The sequence below is a fragment of the Silurus meridionalis genome, chromosome 25 (assembly GCF_014805685.1).
Source record: "Silurus meridionalis isolate SWU-2019-XX chromosome 25, ASM1480568v1, whole genome shotgun sequence".
Taxonomy (NCBI): Eukaryota; Metazoa; Chordata; class Actinopteri; order Siluriformes; family Siluridae; genus Silurus; species Silurus meridionalis.
Genome location: NC_060908.1, coordinates 8,879,152 through 8,902,693, shown reverse-complemented (window position 1 = coordinate 8,902,693; position 23,542 = coordinate 8,879,152). Strand labels below are relative to the sequence as shown.

The following is a 23,542-nucleotide window of genomic DNA, read 5'->3' as shown; positions in this document are numbered from 1 at the left end:
GTTGCCTCTTTCAGTTGGATAATGTACTCCACACAAAATTTGCCAGGAATAGTTTGAAGAACATGACCAAAAGCAATGTGTTGACAGCTTCAACCTAATCGAATCGAGCGTCTGAGTGACCGATACCACAGCACACCTTTAGAGGTCTTACGCAGTCCAGGTCTCAATAGGTCAAAGCTGTTTCAGAGGAACATGGAGGACCTACACAATATTAGACAGGTGGTTTTACTGTTGTAAAGGCTGATCAATGTATATTATACTAAATACATATATATTTCAAACACAGACACATTCACAGGTGCAGGTTTAAAGCAAGCATATTGGCAAGGGATTCGAATGTTAAAATGTACACCTTATAGAGAGACCAATATAATTTCACTTCCCTATCAAAATCACCAATTTGTGGACTACCTTTCCTCTATGTTCTTTAAACAGATAAAACAAGAAGCTATGAAACATCCAAAAAGAAATTCTTTGTTTAGCAAAAGTGTAATAATAATAATAATAAAAAAATATCAGCATCCTAAACGGTGGTTTTAGGTATTCCTTAAGACTGTAAAGTGCTAGTTGTATCAAAACAGCCCCAAAGGAATATTGCTACTTAATGTAGTTGATTTGAACTCCTTTTTCCTCCAAAACATACTTTCAGTCATTGTGGCCAAATTGTTTATTTTTCTTTCTTCCAGAAAGCCTGTTCTTTGTGATCAGCTGCAACCTTTATTTGGGCATTACGGTGCTACTTCTGGAGCTGGATCTTCCTTCTTGCATGCAAAACTTCTCAGGCATGGCAATATAAAACACGCTTGATTGTACTCCGAGACCTGTGTTCCCGCAGCTTGCAATTTATCACAAACCTTCCTTTTGTTTTTTTGCTTACTATTGCTTACTCCTTTGCCTCTTAACTACAAAAACAAAGAAGACTTTGTCCCACACCCTGGCTGTCAGAGGTTTTGCGCAGCAATCGACAAGAGCTCAGATCAGGAGACAGAAAGTGGATAAAATAAGTAATCGATGTAGACCTTGCATCTTACCGTGCACTCCTGATCACATTTTCTTCAGATGGGACTTCTGCTAAAACTGCCTTCTACAAGGAAAAGTTCAAGGCCTCTGCACAAGATCCTCGTAAGCTCCACATCATCTCTTTACTACTTAATCCCCCTGCCACACCTGCTCCATCCTCCCTAACTGCTAATGACTTTGCCTCCTTCTATGATGAGAAGATTAAGGAAATCTGCCAGACCTTCACTTCCTCACCAACAATGACTACACAACACAGTCAGGAATCCACTACTCCTCTGTTGTCAAGCTTCTCAACCTTAACAGAAGATGAGATACTGCAAATCATCCAATCTTGCAATCCCACCACCTGTCCTCTGGATCCAATCCCTTTAACCATGCTTCGGACCATCACACAAGATCTCCTGCCCTTCATCTCCACAATCATCAATGGGGCCTTAACATCTGGCTATGTGCCAACTACCTTCAAGCAAGCAAGGGTCATTCCCATCTTAAAGAAACCTGCTCTGGACCCATCAGACATCAATAACTACAGACCTGTATCACTTCTTTACTTTCTTTCTAAATCTCTGGAACGCTCCATCAGATACCACAGCTTCCTTTTGGATCTCGGCATGCTTGACAGATATATCTTCATGGATCAGTGGTCATCAACTAAAACTCAACCCCAGCAAAACAGAACTGCTGGTCATCCCAGGTGATTCATCTTCAGGTCAAGATCTCCAAATAACTCTTCATGACTCTCTGCTCTCCCCTTCAGCCACTGCTCGTAACCTTGGGGTAACTATGAACAATGAACTGTCTTTCTTCCCACATGTCGCTAATGTGGCTCGTTCCTGTCGATTGCTTCTATGCAACATCCGAGGGATTCGACTATTTCTGTCCACACAGGCTGCCTAGGTGCTTGTTCAGTCTCTTGTCATTCAAAGACTCGACTACTGCAACTCTCTGCTGGCAGGTCTTCCTCTAAACACTATTAGTCCACTGCAAATGATCCGAAACACAGCTGCACGACTTGTTTTTAATCTGCCCATGTTCTCCCACACCACCTCACTGCTGCGCTCCCTTCACTGGCTTCCAGTAGCTGCACGTATCAGATTTAAAACACTGATGCTTGCCTACAAGGCCAAAAATGGACCAGCACAATCTTACCTCAGAGACCTCATCACATCTAGCACTGCACCACGCTGTCTGAGATCCTGAGGTAAGTATACTTAAAGGCTCTTCTCTGTTCTGGCACCGAAGTGGTGGAATGAACTTCCCCTAGATGTCCGTACAGTGGAGTCCCTGACTTTCTTCAAGCGATGGTTGAAGACCTACCTCTTCCTGAAATACTTAAATTAGCACTTTCCAGGTGTGCTTTGTAGAATTCAAGAGTTACATTTATATTAAGTTTGTAATCTTGTGTACCAGTGTAGATTTATTCATTTCTAGAGGCTCAAAGCACTTTTGTACGTCGCTCTGGATAAGGGCGTCTGCTAAATGCTGCAAATGTAAATGTATATGTATTGACCATCCTGAGCAAATTTCTTTGAGAAGCAGATGATCTTGCATTTTCTTTCCGAGTCTGGTAGTGACACAACTGTCCTATACTCAAACAATAACATCTGATTTTCTGGCTCGTTTAAATCAATGATCTGAGCTTGTCAGACTTACCCATAGTTGCGTTTGTGGTGGACTCTAATGAGTGTATTAGACCAGACATATTTAAATAGAGAAATCACCAGCTGTATTCAATTAATCGTTTACTTAAGATTTAAAAAAATATATATATATAACTTAAGTTGCTGTAAGAACATTATGACTCAGCTGATTTCATCATATAATTCCAGTAATAAATTTATGATATAACCAAAATGCATTATTTTGTTAATGACAAAGATGTTTGTTTCAATGATTCAATCACAGAAAAAAAAAAAAGTTAGAATACATCTTTAAATTTAAAACTACCATGATATACATGTCCTTATAACCCCCCATTTTACTTTTCCAGAGAGGTGGTGGGAAGACGTTACCGCTTTTATTCCAAAAGAGGACAAAACGTATTTCGTTGTTGTCTGTATTAGATGGCGTCGTATCCATTTTTAACTGGCGCGAGAAAGCAAAACCATGGCAGAGGCAGGGAAGCAAACCTCTTTAAGAATTGTTTCTGCACCTTCATGTTTTTAAATCACAAGTGTGGAAACACATTAGATTTTACACACTGCCAGGAAGAGTTGCGCTGGACATGACTAAAACGGTATGCAAACTCTGCCATACAGTGATAGCATATTGTGGCAATACAACCAACTTGAGTGCCCACTTTGCTCGACACCATCCCGAGCTGAATTTCGGGTTGAACGCCAAACAACCTGCAACATCTTAACAAACTCTGGATGTGACACTGATTAAATTACCATGCACTTGGGAGAGGGCAAAACGCATCACAGAGTCGATTGCTCTTTTTATCTGCAAAGACATTTGACCTTATAGCATTGTGGAAAATGCAGGTTTTCGAAATATGATCTATATTTTGGAGCCGAGGTACGTTATACCATCGGGTTTTCTCTACCGATGGGGACATTGTGACTGCACAGAGAAGCAGCCTCACCATAGAGCATGTTGTCCAGCTCTTGTTTTTGCAGAAGAATCTTAACATTCCCAAGCATTAGTTAAGTTTGTAGCACATTTTAGTTGCAGTCTAGGGCTTAAAATTTAAATAAATGTAGTTTAATTAAAAAAAAAAAATTGTTCAGGAGCTTTTTTGTTTATTGTTATTTATTGGAACAGTTTAACAGCACTTTTATTTAATTTCAGAGAGTATTGTTTGTACCGTAATTTCTGGACTATTAAGCGCACCCAAATATATGCCGCACCCACTGAATTTGACAAAGATTTTTATTTTGAACATAAATAAGCCGCACCTGTCTATAAACCTGTCTACATTGAAACTAATGAACTTTACACAGGCTTTAACGAAAGACAGTGTCTGTAACACGGCTTGTATCTAAACAGTAGCCTACCATGAAAGTCATTGTTCACTGTCTTCCTCCTTCCTTTCACAACTATTTATCTCGGGATTTTTTCTTTTGGCAACGTCGTGCGTTTAAAAATCACCATCGGTGAAGCTTTTCTCCCGATGCCGTGCAGCTCAGAACACAGGTGAAGTGCGTTTTTTCATGCCCGGTTGTTTTCAGCGTGACGAATGATTCACATTTCCTGTTGACAGCCCGAGTGAGCAGCAGGTCAAACGTCAGAGGAACATCATCCATATTTATAATGTGGTGCGACCCGATTCATTGGGAGCGCATCTGATTTAATATAAAGAATTTCATTGGTTCACCAGAACCCGTTTGGCAAGTTCATTGGTCTAATGTTATGGGGCTCAGTGTTTTTGGCTTGAAGCTTAGCCGCTTCGTGTTTAAGCATCGGGGTTCAAAGCGTGGGAAAAAAGTAGCAGCTTATAGTCCAGAAAATACAGTAATTAATTTGTTGCACATTTGAATATTATTTTCAAGTTTTTGGTACTTGAAAGTTTTATGGTTCAAGGTTCTTTATGCACTATGTATGTGTATGCTCCTCAAATAAAAATTCAGAAAGATGTGATGCATTGTTTTCGTTAATATAACTCATATACAGTCTCTTTAAGGGTATGATCAAGTACTTGCCATTGTCTAATCTTTATTAAGCAAACAAAAATCACAATTTAAACAATGAATCGCAATAGCTACAGAATTGCAATATGTATTGAATCGGCACAAAAGTTTAGGGATAGTATTGAATCGGCAGATTAGTGAATCGGCCCAGCTCTACAGTATTAATGTACTTTCTTTCTTTCTTTCGGCTTCTCCCGTTAGGGGTTGCCACAGCGGATCCTCCGCACGTTTTTGATTTGGCACATGTTTTACGCTGGATGCCCTTCCTAACGCAACCCTCCCCAATTTATCCGGGCTTGGGACCGGCACTGAGAGTGGCTGGGGATGGTTCCCTGACCGGGAATCGAACCCGGGTCGCAGCGGTGGGAGCGCTGCATCTTAACCACTAGACCACCAGGGGACCTACAGTATTAATGTACAATGTTAAAAATAATAAAAAATAAAGAAAAACAACTAAAGGGGACAATACTATAAAAATGAAACTTGGATATATTTTAGAGTAATCAATGTGCAGCTTGAATACTAGTATAGATTTACTGTCCTCTGAAAATAATGCAACATACAGCCATTATTGTCAAAATAGCTGCCAAAAAAGTGAATACACTGTAAGTGAGAACAGCTGTACGTCGTGTAACCATGCAAAGTCACATGTACTATTCATCGTGTTCATGTTTTTGTTTGCTTGACAGGACCATACAAAATTGTGTATCTTGTACTAGAGCTGTTAACATTTAATGCTTTGATGGCACCTCATGGCAAAGAACTCTGAGTATTTGAGAATTAGAATTGTTGCCCTCCACAAAGATGGCCCAGGGTATAAAAAGATCAATAACACCCTGAAACTGAGTTACAGTACAGTGGCCAGGGTCATGCAGAGGTTTTCCAAGACTGGTTCCACTCGGAACAGGCCTCACAAGGGTCGATCAAGTTGAGTCTTTGTGCGTCAGGTGAAGTAAGCCTCTTCTGAAGATGGATCACAAGAAAGCCTGCAAACAGTTTGCTGAAGACAACCTGTCCAAGAGCATGAATTACTGGAACCATGTCCTGTGATCTGATGAGTCTAAGATAAGCTTGTTTAGCTCATATGTTGTCAAGCATGGTGGTGATGGCATCATGGTCTGGGGCTGCATGAGTGCTGGTGGTACTGGGAAACTGTGGTTCATTGACACAAACATGAATCCCAACATGTACTGTGACATTCTGAAGCAGAACATGATGCCCCTTCCAGAAACTGGGCCAACGGTAGTTTTCCAACATAATAACGACCCCAAACACACTGCCAAGATGACAAATGCCTTTCTGAGGAAGGTGATGGAGTGGCCAGGTATACCTCCAGACCTGAACACGATTGAGCACCTGTGGGGATTCTCAAGCAGAAGGTGGAGAAGCACCATGTGTCCAACATCCAGCAGATCTGTGATGTCATTATGAAGGAATAGAAGAGGATCCCAGCAACAACCTGTGCAGCTCTGGTGAATTCCATGCCCTGGAGGATTAAGGCAGTGCTACATAACAATGATGCTCACACTTTGGACACAGTTTTGACATGTTCACTTGTACTCTCTTTTGTTGCCAGCTATAATATAATAATGGATGTATTAAGTTATTTTTAGAGGACAGTAAATTTATACTGCTATACAAGCGGCACATTGAATACTCTATAATAAATACAAGTCTCATTTATATAGTATTGTCCCTTAAGATCTACTAAAGTTGTTGCTGAAATGTGAGGGGTGTACTCACTTATAGATATAGATTGCTGTTGAGGGATGAAACTGACAACGGCTGACCATGGAAGACAGAGATGTGGAGGAAGAGAAAGTGCTTAATTCTGTCTTATTTCTGCTTTGGCTTACACACAAGTTTTTAAGCTAGGTTTCAGGAAAAAGCTTGATAGACAGCACCTTTGCCAGGCTGACCTGCAGAAACAGCATTCTGGAAAGCTGCTGAGCAGAAAACACTGAGAGCAATTGTGTATCATGGCAACCTCTGTGAGAACAGTACAAAGTTAACGATTGATAGCTTCCACAGATCAGCAAATCTGTAAGCCAGTCATCAAAATGTTGCATTCAATAGTGTGTGTGTGTGTTAGTTACCTGGATCAGGATTTTGCCAAGAGAAACAAAAGGTGTGCTGATTTCTGTAAGAAAGAGGCAGCCAATGAAGAAATCACCATGGTCATTCCTGAAAAACTGATTCAGAGAAAAACACAGTCAGCAAAATATACATCGTTATTTTGCTGTAATTTTTGTGCTTTAATTAACTGTAAAATACAAAACAAACACCATGTTGCCATGTATATCAATATAAAACAATTTCCCTACATTCTCTGTCTCTCTCTATCTAGACCTCCCTTTCTCTTGCTCAGAGAAATGCTGTATAACTACATGAGCCACTTAGAACTCATCTGTTCGAGTCTGTGTGTGTAGACAAAATAGATGATGAATAAATGAGGAGCTGAAGTGTAACACTATATGCCAGAATCCCAACAGTGTGCATGTGTGAGTAAGTGAGAAAACCCGGTGATGAAATGTGTCTGAAAATGTTAAGTGTAATCAGTAAATGTATAAGCTGACATTAAATATTTTATATCATTAAAGTTACCGCTAACACTAATAATAAGATCATGTTTCATTGCAGGGGAGGAAAAAAAAAAACCTCACTCAGCAGATTCTGAAACACCATCTGGCACAGACAACCACTGTGTCACGGAGATCCCATTTCTCTCTATTCTGTTGTTCTCGACTTATATCTTTCTCTTCTCGAAACATTCAGTTATTCACTTACATACTCTGTTTGGTCATATTTTTTAGTCAATGCGTTTGTATATTTGAGTTAAACACGTGCGTGCGTGTGTGTAAGATGGTCTATGCAGCAGCTGTGTGTGAATAATAGAAGGCACAGGTAACTTGACCTCATATCACTACTGACATCACAGCATCCCGAAACAAAAGGCCAGGTTCCCTCCACACCGCAACATTACACTGCTGTGTGTGTGTGTGTGTGTGTGTGTGTGTGTGTGTGTGTGTGTGTGTGTGTGTGTGTGTGTGTACGCGTGTGTACGCGCGAAAACATCCATCAGTGCTAGCAGTGTAACAGCAGTCATTGTGATCAAACCCTCCTCCACCTGTGACAAAAGAGCTGCATTACCTTTCCTTCTCTCCACTATACTAACTGGTCCACTTGTTTGGACTTCATCTCTCCCTTCTGTGTCTCATTTTTCACATTTCACCATCCCTCCCTCCATGTCCTTTACTGTTTACTCATCCTTTAACCCCACAGCTGCTCTCTCTATCATCTGTCTCTCACCAGTGTAATAGGCAGGAGAATAGTGAGGAGGGCGATGTGATGAAGGACTAGCAGGAACTCTTTCCTCACAAATGATCCGATCGTCCTCAGCGAGTGTCCTCTGTAATCCTCATGGCCTTTTACCTGGAAACGGTAGTAATGGCTCAGGTACATTGCAAAGACGTCGTAAGCCATGTAGGGCACTCCATAACTGACGACAAATGAGGTGGCCAGCCAGTGCCTGAAAAACAAGTCCATGTAATGCTTCTGGTTTAAAAATCAATCACTATTAATTGTATTTTTGTACATAATTTTTTTTAAAAGTCGTTTTACTATAACATTTATTATGCTACTAACTATGTTAATAACTGACATACATGCATTCATTCAATTGTAATAAACCAAATTAGAGGTGTTTCATCAAAAATGTACATACGCGTATATTTAAACAGTCTATGCTTTAATGTCCATGAATGTGAACATGCTAGCAAACAATGCAGAAAAATATGAAATTGTGCCACACTTTTCTGAAATACAACAAAATATTAAGTTTCATGCTGAGACACAAGTTCTGTCATTGCTCAGAGAAAGTGTGTGCAATGTGTTGTGAATTACATACTAACTTTTAACCAAAAAGATCATAAAAAAAACTAAATTTAGTATCATATCTGTGCATTGATCTGTGCTAAAAACCATGGTGGTTTAGATAACTTTTCTTTATATGTACCATGTATTTGTATGTGTGTGTGTGTAAGATAAGATAAAACTTTATTCTTAATTTTCTGTGTTACAGCAGCAGAGAAAAAGAAATGTGCCATGATGTATAAAAAAAAGAAACAGTGTCACTGTGGTTAACTCACTCTGTCTGGGAATTTAATTTGTTTTGATTCTTTAGAGTTGTATGTATGCTAAAATGAGTAGAACACACAAATAAGTAGAACACACACACACACACACACACACACACACACACACACACACACACACACACACACACACACACACACACTTTGAATTACCCAAATTGGGTCTAACAAGTGTATACATGTTTCCATTTATTTAATTTTATGTAATCAATTTAATTTGTGCCAAGTTAATTGATTAATCAATTTAAATAATTTAATACAAAGGTTATTATATACATTTTATTAATTTTTATAAAGTAGTATAAAATATTTTATATATTTTATAAACTGTTCAATTGTTGATCACAAATATCAATAATAATAAAAATAGTAATAATAATAACAATAATAATAATAATAATAATAATAATAATAAACTGTGTTAATAAAAAACGACAAGCAATTTTATGTTGTGCATTACTTCCCTCTAACTGTACTAAAATTGAATGGAACCGTGACTTAAAAACCAAGGTGTATTTTGTGTACCGTTACCCTCCTATTACTGCTTAATATTTCCCACCTAACAGGTGCCATGGTGAAGAGATAAACAGTGTTCTTCACTTCACCTGTCAGAGGTCTACAAACAATTCCTTGGACTTCATGGCTTGGTTTGTGCTCTGACATGCACTGTTAACTGTGGGACCTCATACAGACAGGTGTGTGCCTTTCCAAATCATGTCCAATCATCTGATTTTACCACAGGTGGACAGAAACATCTCAAGAATCATCAGTAGAAACAGGATGCACCTGAGCTCAATTTTGAGTATCATGGAAAAGCTGTGAATACTTATGTACATAATCTTCCTTTTTTTTTCTTTTATAAATTTGCAGAATTTCAAACAAGCTTCTTTCATGCTGATATTATGGAGTATTGTTTGTAGAATTTTGAGGAAAATAATAAATGTAATCCATTTTGGAATAAGGCTGCAACATCACAAAATGTGGGAAAAGTGTAGCGTTGTGAACACGTTCCACTACAAACAAGTTTATTTTGAGATTTGACCCTAAAATGGTTAAACCATTAAAAGGTCGCTGTTGCAATATATTTTTTTAATCATCATTATATTGATGGAAAGGAATTTTGTACAATTGTTAGGTGGAAAACTTCTAAAAACACATTTGTACCAATACTTATTTTACTACTATACAATTTTATAAGCCATAATTGCAATGTTTTGTATCTTAAAAATAGAGAAGTTCAGATACAGGTAGTGTATTGTGGGAAAAACATTAAATAGAAGATAAAATCATTTTATTATTTTTTGTACCCAAAAAAATCTAAATAAAATTAAAAACTAAGGAGGCTGGACACAGATCAACCATAGCACTAAAAACGCTTAATACTGGGCAAGTCCCCCTTTTGCCGCAAACACAGCTCTGACACACTGAGGCATGCTCTCTGCAAAGTTTGCTATGGCGTCCGGCACAAAGCTGTTAGCAGATCAGACTTGCTATGCCTTTACTCTCATCAATGAGCCTTGGGTGCCAATTTACAGAACTAACTATTCCCTTGCTGCTAATTATCACCCTGAAAGGTGTCATTGTGAAGAGATGTCAGTGTGTAACATCGCCTCTTCATGGTTTTAATGTTATGGCTGATTTGTTTATAAGTGAAAGCAATATAACCATACTTATTTTCTTTTTCTCTTGCGCACACACACACACACACACACACACACACACACACACACACACACACACACAATGTCTGTTAAATAAAAAACAGTAGCTTGACTAGTCTAGAGAAGTGGGTAGATTAATGGACATTGACATGGCAGTGCTGATTGGTTCATTGGGGCTGAGGCACGGCATAGTATTAGATGACTCACCTGTTTGTTATCACGTTCTCACTACATGAGGACACCACAATGATTCCAGCCGTGGTGGCCATGATGGCATGAACAGAGGAGACCAGCCTGAGAGAGACAGAATGGTGGAAAGACAGCTTAGTTTAAATTATAAACAGGAAAGCAGTTAGCTCAATACACAGCAAATGTACATATAATAATAATAAAAAACACTGTATAACTGTGTGACTATATATAACTTCCACTTGTCCCACAATGCTGTATGTACCCACACAGCACTGCTGAGCAGTACAGCATTGACTGTTCAATATTCAATTCACCGAGTGGCAGCTACCAGCTTCTCATTCACTTTTCACCAACAAGCATATTTTTTTTTTGTTTAGAGAGCCAGTATACTCAGTAGGTTGCGGAATCAGCAATTACCAGAGTGGTTTAATCTATTCAGCTACAGAACAAAAAACGACTGCCACCATTTGGCTCACAAAAAAACAAAACAAAAAAAAACTGGGAAAAAAAAGGTTCATATTTCATGCAATCTACATAGTACTATGCATGTCTCTCGCTGTACTGCAAACACATTCTGGCTTTTATTTAATTATTAAATACTTTCATTAGTTAGAACAAATTGTAGTTTTTGTTTTTAGTCACTTTAAAACAGATCAAACTGATTTATGTACAAAAGGTCTATTGTTTAAATTAAGTTCAATTACTGGCAGATCTGATAAGGTTAATCAATGTGCATTTACAAATGAATCTTGGGAAAGTTAGCTCTCCCTACCCTGGGCTCTAAAGTGAACAAAGTGTGTGTGTGTGTGTGTGTGTGTGTGTGTGTGTGTGTGTGTGTGTGTGTGTGTGTGTGTGTGTGTGTGTGTGACATCATGGGTGCTGCACACACTAATAAAAGCTGATTGTGCATATTAATTATGTAAAGGGGGTTCTTCTTGTTCTGAATAGTTTGTTGGGGCTTTGCATGAGCAGCAGCTTTATTTGAAAAACACTGCATTTATCATCACTGTGTTAGTATTCCTGAAATGTACAGCAGGATTGAGATCTTGTGAGAAGCCTGTGAATAGCCTGTATTGAAATCAGCAAGAATAAAAATAAATAAATAAATAAAAATACATTTATTTATTAATGAATAAAATAAATATATTCGTCATAAACACCATTTGTCTGGCAGTAAAGAAAAATAAAATGTGAACTCTTTTGCTGTCAGGCTAAAAGATAAAAGGCTCAGTTTTCCATATGGGATGACGCGTGTTCGCCATGACAACTCTGTCACATGACCTGAGGCTGCCAGCTTACACTAGAGTTGGCCCCAGGATAAGCAGCCCCTTCCTGAAAAAAAAACACACACACGCGCACACACACACACACACACACACACACACACACACACACACACACACACAAAAACAGAGCTCTGCCCCCCAATAACCCGTAGTTTGTGAAGACTCGCAGGCTGAACACTGTCACAAGGCCCAGATTTCTACAATCTACCCTTTGTGTGTCTCTGCCTTACTCGGAGGGGTAGAGAAGGAGGGGTAAGTCAGGCAGGAGGAGAAGGTGGTCTTTGTTGTGTTTTTGTGTTGTGTGACTTTGTCTTTTCTTTCATTCTGCTTTTATGCGAGGGCCAGTCTAAAAAACAATTCCCTGTCTTTTCACTTTCCAGTTTTAACAATTCCGAAATCTAACAACATTCTTTTAATACACATCCATTGTTTAAAATGACCCTGAAATAAAAAAACTGATGTTTGTGCTTGTTCTTCTGTGTTCCTTACGCAACAATACTACAGTATATCTGTAATTATTCAGATTCTTTTGATGACATTACTATATTAATCTTATGATTGTACTGTTCAATGTTCTCTACAATGCTGACATCATGTCCCTTTTTCGGGGGGTGGGGGGGTGGGTGTCAGGTCTTGCTCTACATTAGCAGCTTGGTTTAGCCGTGGTTTTTTTTTTTTGGCTGTGTATCCATCACATTAATATCTTTGCCAACAATCACTTATTTGATGCTTGGAGTTTTTTTACTTAATACATACCAAAATCATTAGTAAAGCAATCATTTCATTAAGTTGCTTCATTAGTAACAGTCTAGCTTTCAATTCTTCAGTCATTAAAAAAACAAGCTCTCACTCTCTTCTTCGTTCATATTAATCAAGTTTGCTGAGGTTACTCTCCAGTTAGATTTGGTGGGGTTGTGGCATACCTTGAACACTATTAGCAGTTGTGTAAATCAGTCAAGCAAAAGGAAAAGAAACACTTGCACAACACTAGACTATTTTAAATAATGGTTATCTAAAATGTTGCTTCTTGTTTGTTGTCTGTTATTACAGTAACTGGATGGAAACTTCTTTACTGCATCTAGGAGTCTGTTCTTATGGGAATTTCTATACAGTCAGATTTCAGCCATCACATTACTGTCAAAGAAATCTGTCTTCAGGCCTTCAAAATCAACAGTGCAGGCATCCTGTACCTTAACATAGCTTTTTTGTGCCACGGACCGGATTAATGTCTGACAATATTTTCACGGACTGGCCTTTAAGGTCTGGCAATAAAACTGGTATTTTCTAAATATAATAAATGTGAATCCACGGTGTTGTTTTTTGTTCAATTTGCTAGCTTGGGGGTTTGAATTTAGCCGCAATGTATTATGTGTTATGGGCCGAAGCCCCTTTAAGAAGGTAGTGGATGGAGGTAAGACATGTGACCGAGGCATCATGACATGCATCAAGAGTGAGTCATAGACAGATGTAGCAGAGAATTTGATAATTTTCCAAAATAAAACATCATTCAGAATCAGATAATTAATAAAATGAAAATAATGTAAGTTATGAATTCTTTCTGTCCGGTCCGCTACCAATTGACCCACAGACTGGTGCCGGTCCGCAGCCTGGGGGTTGGGGACCACTGCCTTAAAGTACATGTTGCTTTAAGCGGTGGCTTTAACCAAGCAGATTGCAGGGTCACCGGAGCCATCTAGCAGGCATACAATAACATCTGCACATTCATGTCCTTAATTGGATGGTCAGAGAGCGCACAAGTCAGAGCTCGCAAGCCGCATCTGTTGCAAACTGCGCAAGCTCAGTTATATTAATGTGGATTTAACAGCTTTAGAGAAGAACGTGATTTGCTCACATATATACTTAGAAGGCCAAAATTAAGATCCATATAAAAACCCCCAGCCAAAAAAAACAAGTTTAAACATTTGTTAAGCTTTTTCATGAACCACTTATAATTTTGCATTTAGTTTCCTGTAGAATTTGCAAAAATTTTGCCTAAATTTAAAAAAATCTCCAAGAAAACCATAATGCATAGAAAAAATTTACAAAAATACACTGAAATCCCGAGGTCATTTTATGAGGTTCATATTGATGCTTCTGGTAGAGATGATGTATGCGGCACATGCATGTGGCTGCAGCGAAAGAAGTCTTCTTGAATGGTGCTTTAGTAATTGCATTATTTTTTGCTGCATGAGATACCTGAAGCGCTCTGTTATACTGCATTTCTGTATCATATTGATGGTTTCTATAATTGTGGCATCATAATGATGCTTTTGAGAGGTGAATTGATTCAGGCAAGAAAAACTGAAGGCCTAGGTGTCAAATGCATGGCCTGCTATTGCCACACTGCAATGACTAAAATATATGATGTGTAATTGTGGATATATATATATATAGATATACACACACACACACACACACATACACACACAGCAAAATGAGGAGGTATCACAGTTACACAGTATACTACAGAGTATGTGAAAATAGTAGGTGACACCAGTATTTATATCAGTAGTGGTGTACATGTACTGACATTTGTTAGACTAGTAGTTTGGTACGTCAACAAATCAACTAGCACAGTAACTTTCTTTTAAGGGCTAACGGTCTAGAATACAATAAAATATTAATGCCTCAGAGCTATTTGAGGCATCTCTCTTCCTGTGCACCATAAAGTGCGTCAACTTAATGGAAATATAAACAACTAAAGTTTTTTATTGATTTTATTTAATAAATGAAAGAAACAGACCATTTGTACTGATTGTTCTTAAGTACTTAAGCAAACGATTTTTGTATTTATCTTCATGCTGTTTGCTCAAATTACTGCTACCATTTCTGTTTTTCTGAACCGATGCAAGCAGCTGAACAGCCAATACTGTTTCTCTATAGCCAGTGACTACAGTCGATGGTCAGCTTGGTCTTACTCCTGTCTGGCAGATGGGTGAGCCTGCTTCTGTCTGCCAAATGGAACAGAGGCCTGGTTTATATATGTGAGGAAACACAAGCTGCATTCTTCACATTCTTGCCTGCACACCATATATACATCCGAGGGATTAAAAGTGACAACCACTGGTAAGCACCATGTATATGTTCAACCAAAGACTGTAGGATTTTTGTTAAATGTATGAACAAACTATCAACTTATTTAAATAAAAAAAAAAAAAAAAAAAAAAAGAAAGAAAGAAATTCTAAAAAAAATATACCAATCAAATTTAAAAATATTTCCAAAAGTTCTAAGTTCCAAAAGAATAAAATAAAAAACCCTTTTTGGTAGATCTAAAACAATTTCAAACTTTAACCATAAACTCAGTCAGTGTTAATACTTAAAAACTGTCAAACATTGAGGTATGACTAGACATAAGACTAATAATATTGTTGTCTCAAATATCACTACACAAAATATTGGTGAAAGTAAACTTGTTTTCAAATCAATGGTCACCATATTTTCATTTAATTTGTTATGAGCTCTCTCTCTTCTTGCACATTAGGCAGTCAAAGATCAAAGCTGGCTTTTCATCTTAAATAGTTAAGATAATCAAAAGCAGTCATCATAGTACATCTATAAAGGCCCACAGAATTATTTATTTTGGCACATGTTAATCTAAAAAACGTACAATGCCTGTATACACTAAATGATTTTGAATATTTACCACACCATTGGAAGTGCAGTTACCATAAACCAAGCATACATATGCATGTAGCAGCCTTTTTATCACAGCTAGCTTGAACTGAGGTTAAAATCTGTGTGTCACTAATTCATTTTAAAGTAAGAATAAACCCAGGTTTAAAAAAAGAAGTCATACAGGCTTAATGTCAAACGTGTGTGTCTCCTCATTATCACTTATGTGATAATTGTCTTCCTGCATTCTGGGGAAAACACACCCTTCCAATAAACCCCCCAAAATATCCAAAACTTTTCATAGGAAATACAGAGTATAGACAGCTACAATAATGATACAGTCATTAAAAGAGCTCCTGTATTTTCTCCATTTTTTGCCCCTCTGATTCCAGATCCTTTTTCTTGTTCAAGGGTACAGTTTCCAGGGACCTGAACTGTCTACAGCCTGTATTTCCTGCCCTCCCTTGCCTTCTCTCCTAATATCTTCCCCTACTCCTTTTCTAATTATAATCAGTTTATTTTATATAATCTGCTTATTTAGATGACAATCATTTATAGCAATGGCTGGCAGATGAGGTCTGTCCTGAGATCCTTCAGATGGGCGGGACTCACAACAACAAATGTGTAATGCTTCTTACATGTGTGTGATCATGGCAAGTTGACCTGTGTAATATTGTTTGTCTTTCAGAAGGCTGTGAACCAGAAAGAAGGATCTGAGCAGATCTGGGTGTTTGCATTTGTGCCTGCGAGTGGATGCTGAAATTTGCTTTGAGAATTCATTAAAATAAAAGGAGCAGAAAAGCTTTGTGAAAAGTGACTGCCAAGTCCTTTTTCCCACCCACACATGCCAGGGTTCTACACACATATTCCAATACTTATTATCATGGTATTCCCAAATGGCACTCCAAAATAGCATTGGCCTCTTTGAACAGAATAATGCCAAACTGCAAAAACTGGTCAGAAAATAGTTCAAGGTGTGGATTAAGCCTCCAAAAGGATCTGCTCCTAAAAGTGTTACCTTATATCACCGCACACCTTAAGATGTCTTGTGAAATCAATGTCTTGATGGGACAAAAATCTGTTTTGGAAACACAAGGGGATCTACACATATATGAATAAACGTTTACCAGTAAAGAACATTTACAATCCAACCAGTCTTAAGTGAATTAAGTTAGCCCTTCTTGTTGAGGGTAAGCCAGGAATTTAGTTTTTTGCCCCAGGTCAAACGATCATCCTTTTCCTTCTAAGCATGAGGACCGCAGCACATTTAATAAGAATTGCATGCTGCTCTATTGTTGGTGTAATCCACTCAAAGCAGCATTCCACTAAATTATTCATTTCTGTTAAATTACATGCTGAGTCATTTTGACTGTACAGTCTACCAGATGCTCTCTCTTAGTTCTACCTTACAGTACTAAGCCATAGTAGCAATTAGAATTTAAAAAACAAACAGATTGTTTTTACATGAGTTATAGATAGATAGATAGATAGATAGATAGATAGATAGAGAGATAGATAGATAGATAGATAGATAGATAGATAGATAGATAGATAGATAGATAGATAGATAGATAGATCTTTTTTCATCATCCCACAAGGAAAATTCTAAACCATGCCTTTAAAGTCAAAAAAATGTTTGCAGTTCTTACATTAGAACAATTATTTTACATAAGAGCTGTATTATCTGATCCTTCTCATCTTGTAATTTTATGCAATGTGTTGATCTGTTAGAAGCATGCATGCTTCCACTGGAACAGCATTCTCTTTTAAGTGTATTAATTAAAGAAATTGCCTATCTTCTATCTATACTCACTGAGCATTTTATTAGCTAATCCTCGATTAGTAGGTGATGTTACTGAGTGTATTCCAATTGTTACTACAAAGTTTGCCAGCTCCTCTGTGATTAACCACAAGATGAATTTTCTACTTTGCTAAACAAGAAAGAACAGTGGTGAATGTTTCATCATCAGCTTACTTGCCTCCCCGTCAATGACAACTAAAAAAATGATACACACCGGACACATTATCTGCTTGTCCTTAGCACCCGGGCTACTGATTTGTCCATCCCTGACAACCTGTGTTAAATATTCTCTAGCCTTTATCTGTTACTGACCACATGATCACTGTGTGATCTTTAATATATCAATATCCAGTCCAATACCCAAATCAGCAACAATCTGATAATAATCCTTTAAAATTGATTTACCACTGATTTTGACCAAGAGGACAAAGACTAGCTAAAATCTGACATTAGCATGGAAAAAATTAGGATGATGAGGCCTACAGACCAACATTGTCTAGATTTAAAGAAGAATTCACTTAATTAATTAGTGCACTGATAAATAGCTTCAATTAAACTGCACCACCATGCAGAAAAAGTGTGTACTTATGCAATAAGCTTTACACAGTTGTAAGTCTGAAGAATGGCCTGCTGCCTGAGGAAACGATGACTGGTGCGAGATCATTCTGACTAATGAGACAGTAAAAGCAATTAACAGCAATTGTGAAACAACTAAACATTCTAGTCTCTTCTGTGATAACTTGAGTTCTATACCACATCAAAAACAAAAGATTGTATTTGATGCTGTTTTTACTGTTTCCCACTTTAATAAATATTGTATTCCAATTTTGATCTCTCTTCAGCCCCTGGATTGTAGATATGAACACTGTTATATAGTTACAGACTGTGGTCCATTTGATGCTCTGCACTGATGATCAGCCCCCCAACACTTCAATGGAAACACACAAAACAACCAACCCCCAACACACACACACACACACACACACACACACACACACACACACACACACACACACACACAAAAAATATCCAGAACATACTAGCAAGTAAATAATTATGTAGTATACCACTCTTATTTATTACTGTATAAAAGCTGCATGGAAACGTTTGTACACCCATACTGGAACAAAAAACACAGATGGCATTCTGCTGAACTCATCACCTGAAACCTCAGTTTCAACTTCAGCTAAAAAGTGTACAGAAAGACAATATGAGTGCCACTTTAGAACTGCAGAGTGAAACAGCAAGCTGAGCTCACTTTCCAAAGCAAATCATGATGCTGCCATGGAAAACTGAGGTAGATTTTTAGGGCCTGCACTGGAACTGCTGACTAGGTAATACTCTCACAAGCATACAGATGATGGTTTAACAATTGCCACAGAGCCCATCTCTGCCAACAATACAAAGTCACGTTAGATACATGCTGGAAAAAAATGCCCGTCACAGAATAATTTCCCAGTAGGAAAAGAAAATTGACACCAAATTGTGACACTGTTGGCTCATTAAAAATCTATTGATTCAGTCAGACACAAACAAAGATCCATACCCAAACCAAGAAAATGCATGTCAGCATGAGCTTATCACTGTCTTGCATTACAGAGCCTTTTAAACCTAAGCCCAAATACATGGAGAACACTGATAAATCCACTATCTTCCTGCCATGTTGTAACTAATACACAGATAGGCTTACAGCAAATAGGCCCTACGTGTACCTTAACTCTGTAGCAACTTTGAAACTTAGTCCTTGGATTGTGTTTGTAATTAAACAATTTTTTTTGTTCCCATTATCTGGCCTCCAAACTGAGTGTCACATATCCTTGCACTGTCAATAACATTTTATTATGAATTATACATATGTAATTATGTATTATTCATTTCTATGGCACTGAGCTGTTGAAAGGTCATTTCCAATTGGTCAAAAGGTGTTGATTTATTTTCTACAACAGCGTGGCTCATTCAATAGCTTCAGTGGCAACATTTATATTAATGGTCTTGCTCTAATAGATCATTTCTATAGTAGCAGCAACTTGGAGTTACTTATAGGGTAAAGTTGTCTGTGAGGAGATTATTTTTAAAAGCTATTTTGAAAGGAGTGCTTTATTACTGTCACAAGCGAAGCTGTTGAGCTACATAGGAAAGTCTGAATTGAAGTCCTTGCAGTTTCCAGGTTACAACGTGCACATAGTATCATATTAATTTCAAGAGGCTGAAAAAACAGAACAGTAAATAAACAATGCTTGATATGATATGATGTGAGCTAATTTAACCCATTTAAAAATACACACTTGATTTTGTGAAATAAGTGGTGTTTAAAAAGTATTATAACAGCTCCACACACACACACACACACACACTACCATACCACTATTATGCCAGTGTCCCTGATGTGATGGGAACAATCGACCACACTAGTGGGAACAAAAATGAGCAACTTTATTATCTTTATTAATAGTCATAACATTACATTTATATGCATTTTGGAGGCTTCCTTATTTAGATAAGATTATTTATAAAATTGTGTATTAAGGGTCTTGCTCAGCAGCCTTGCAGTCATAACTGTGCAGTGCTGGGATATGAACTTACAACAACAACAAAGTCAAATGATGTCATGATCACTTAGCTACCACTTGCACAAAGAGCAAGGAACCATATTTGAGGCTGGAGGCCCACATTTAACAGCAGATAAACACCTGAGTGATTGAGGAAAAGCTTTCAGGTGACCCTGGAGGTGATGGATGATTATTTAGAAAAAGGAAAAATAACGAATGCACACAATTTTTTCCATGGAGGCATTATATTAAAATTGAAGTTGGGTCTTAATATGAAAAATAATCAACAGAAAACTAATATGTATTCGACTTCAACTAAACTAATGCAGTTTTAGTTTCCAAGGTCGAATTCAGTTAAGCTTATAGTAAAATGAGAATCCGATTTAACTTAATACTGCGATTCCGTGACCTCTAATAAAACACTGAACTGGTTCTTATTTTTTTCAAGTTTTTCCAATTGGCATTTTCTTCTTTTTTGTTTGTTTTCTTCTGCTGCTGCTGCTATATGGCACGGCAGGTCCCAGTCTGGGCATCAGACTTCATCTGAGTCTGGATAAACACACGCCGGAATCGGGTCTGAAAGCTCAGTATAACGGGCGAGGAATATACACGCTTAAAAGAGATTATCGTCCTCGTCGAGTGGACAATCTGACACACACACGCACACGCACGCGCGGGCGCAAAAAGGTATAATCTGATTAAAAGTGTCACTCTGTCCTAGGAAGCCTACAGATAAGCGGCCTAACGTTTTTTTGCTGCTCCTGTTGCTTATTATAACTTACATTCGAGCTGATTATAACGCGAACACAGCACAAAGGAACAGGTCCATGGCGCCTTGTTAGCCGGCGTTTCTGGGGTTACACCAGTCAAATGTTGTGAAGCAAAACAACACATTGCTTGATTTTTTTTTTTAATGATAAATAAATGAAAATAAAAACAAAACTTTCTTACCTCTCGCTGACCAACACCACGTCGGCATCGCTCCAGCGCCTGAAGATGAGCGGCAGCGTTTTCCTGAACACTAAGAACAGGAAGGGAAAGAGCAGAGCCCCGTTCAGCAACACCCGCCACATCCTCAGCTTCTCCTCCAACACAAACTCGTGTGGGGTTTAAGAGAGAAATTCAGCCACAGGTGGCTCTGGCTCTCGCGCGCGCGCGCGCACACACACTCTGGTTAGCACCGGTCAACAGCTTAGTTGAACTATTCCTTACATATCGCAGCGTTTTGCAGGGAGATAATGACGATTGGCTTACACACGTGCTTCGGTATCTCCTGCAACGTGAACCTCATTTTCCCACCTCAGCACAGAGGGAAAAAAGTCCTCAAGACCAGGCAACATGGGAATGAATGAGAAGTCTGTTTCCGCACTCTGCCTACTCGACAGCGCCACTCAGGGGATCAGAGGGGCGGTGCATCAGATCAGTGCTGGCCATAACAACTCACTGACATCCACATTACATTGAGATTTAGCAGATGACCTTATCCAGAGCGACTTTTACTTCATTCTTACAACAATTTAAACAGTTGAGGGGGTAAAGGCCCTGCCCAAGCGCAGCTTGGTGGTGTTGGGATTTGAAAAGCCCATCACTTTCATTATTAGGATTCTTCTAAACCATGTCTAAAACTCCTTGCACCCAGATCACACTGTATAGTGAGTGTCTTTAACTTTCTTGTAACAACAATAAGGATTTATTCCTCTCTCTCTCTCTCTCTCTCTCTCTCTCTCTCTCTCTCTCTCTCTCTTCGAGGTACCAGTTGTCAGTGTTCCTGTCCCTTTCTTCTTCAGGTTGCCTGATTCATCCCAAAACCCTACCACCAAATAAAGTTCACATAGAGAGACCACTCTATACAGCCGATGATGATTCCATAACAACAGTCTAAAGTTCTTACCGAAGCTACTGAGCAACTCAAGAACTTTGTGCATGAATTTGGACTGAAATTTATATCAGTCACTACAATGGCTTAGGAACAGTTCTGTGTTAAGCGCCATCACTGAACAGCAAAATGATAAAACTACAGTATAATAAAAAGACATTCAATGCCACCCAGAGGAGGATGGGTTTCTTCCTCCTACTATCTCTGGGTATTTCCTTTCTTGCAACAGTCAACACTGGCTTTGCTTATTAATGATAAACGTATAAGGAACAATCTTAAAATTATACATTCCATAATCATAATCATAATCATTCCACTTCATAACCATTTTAGAATATCTCTGTAAAGCTGCTTTGGGACACTTTTTATTGTATAAAGTGATTTTCAAATAAAATAGATTTAAATGTAATGTCATTTGAAATAATATCAAATCAATTTAGTTTTATTTGTATTTTTTTTCACTGTATTTGCGCTGTTTTTGAGCTTTTAACAATGAACATTTTCCAATGCAGTTTTATGAAGATAAAGAGATTATTAAATTTATGTTAGTGCCTATAAGTTTATCTCAAACGAACGAGACAGTGATGATTCCATGTGAAGTTATTAGGAAGAAACCTTGAGAGACTCAGAAGGGTGACACCAAATGTCTATTCATTCTAGTTTAATCATCTTAAAGGTTCATATCAGTTAATAGATTTAAATAGCATGACTTAAAAAATACAGTTGAATGATAAAAAACTACAGCTACTATAATGACAAAAGCACACCTACTTATAGGCATATAAACAGGTGTCTACAGATTAAAAAATATGTCTAATATCTTAATAAAATTAAGTGCTACAGTAGACTATAAGGTATTTGTTAAAAAACAACAAAACTATTTACAGTTTTGTCCAGAATTGAGATGTCAAGCTTATTTCCGATAACAGTTCAAATTATCTCGAAAACCAAAAAATCACTATAGTGACCAATAACACGCATAACAAAGATGTCAATAATAAATACATTTAATGTATTTATAACCCATGTAACTTTAAAAAAAAGATGACCAGACTTTAGCAATATTCATTTTAGCAGTGTATTCACACTTTTATATACAGTGGTGTGGGCCATGTAGTTTTGGATTTTGTTTTCCCTCAATAATAATAACCTTCCTTTAATAACTGCATGTTATGTTCAATTGTGTTATCTTTTAGTAATATTTAAATTACTTTGATGATCTGAAACATTAAAGTGTCACAAACATGCAAAAATAAAAATAAACCAGGAAAGGGGCCAACACTTTTTCACACAACTGTATGAATATCTGGTAATAAAAAAGCATGCATTCCAGTGGAGAAAACCAGTTAATCATAAAGGTTTAAAAGAAAAAAACTTAATATATAAAATATATAGTTTGCCTAGGAGTATCGCTTCTTTTCTTACCAGTCCAATTATTTAGCACAAAATAAGTTTATCTTTTAATGTATAACGTCAGAATTATTTGCATGAGCTGGTTGTGCATTACAAAATATACAGTATGTAAATTTTGGGGAAACAAAAGTACACCTTTTTTAATTCTATGGTTTTATTATTCAGGATATAATAAAAATCATTGGGTCCTTTCAGGTCTGAAATGACAATCTTTGTGAACAACAACAACATGACAGTTTACACTGTGTCATTATTTATTTTACATAAATAATACCAAAATCGAAAAGCCATGTGTTATAAACTAAGTGCACCTTTTTTGCTTCCAAAAGGTTTAAGAAGCTGAGT

At 37.7% G+C, this 23,542-nt stretch overlaps 1 protein-coding gene, 1 long non-coding RNA gene and 1 other non-coding gene across 4 annotated transcripts in view; 1 reads left to right on the top strand and 2 right to left on the bottom strand.

The window, feature by feature from the left end:
* tlcd3a (TLC domain containing 3A) overlaps positions 1-21,264 on the bottom strand; it is a 28,983-nt gene extending 7,719 nt beyond the window's left edge. The window contains exons 1-4 of one of the 2 annotated variants that reach the window (XM_046839255.1): positions 20,860-21,264; positions 10,675-10,761; positions 7,962-8,181; positions 6,749-6,844 (exon numbers count right to left, since the gene is read on the bottom strand). In XM_046839255.1, the coding sequence (XP_046695211.1) occupies positions 6,749-6,844; positions 7,962-8,181; positions 10,675-10,761; positions 20,860-20,981 (525 nt within the window). In that variant the 5' untranslated portion in view covers positions 20,982-21,264. The remainder of the gene's footprint in view (positions 1-6,748; positions 6,845-7,961; positions 8,182-10,674; positions 10,762-20,859) is intronic. The other variant, XM_046839253.1, reaches the window with a different exon arrangement.
* Positions 4,981-5,053, bottom strand: trnag-ccc. Its single transcript has one exon. It is a non-coding gene; the product is annotated as a tRNA-Gly (tRNA).
* LOC124379136 lies at positions 11,978-16,812 on the top strand. Its single transcript, XR_006924377.1, has 3 exons — positions 11,978-12,197; positions 14,829-15,011; positions 16,247-16,812. It is a non-coding gene; the product is annotated as an uncharacterized LOC124379136 (long non-coding RNA).
* Positions 21,265-23,542: the final 2,278 nt, after the last annotated feature.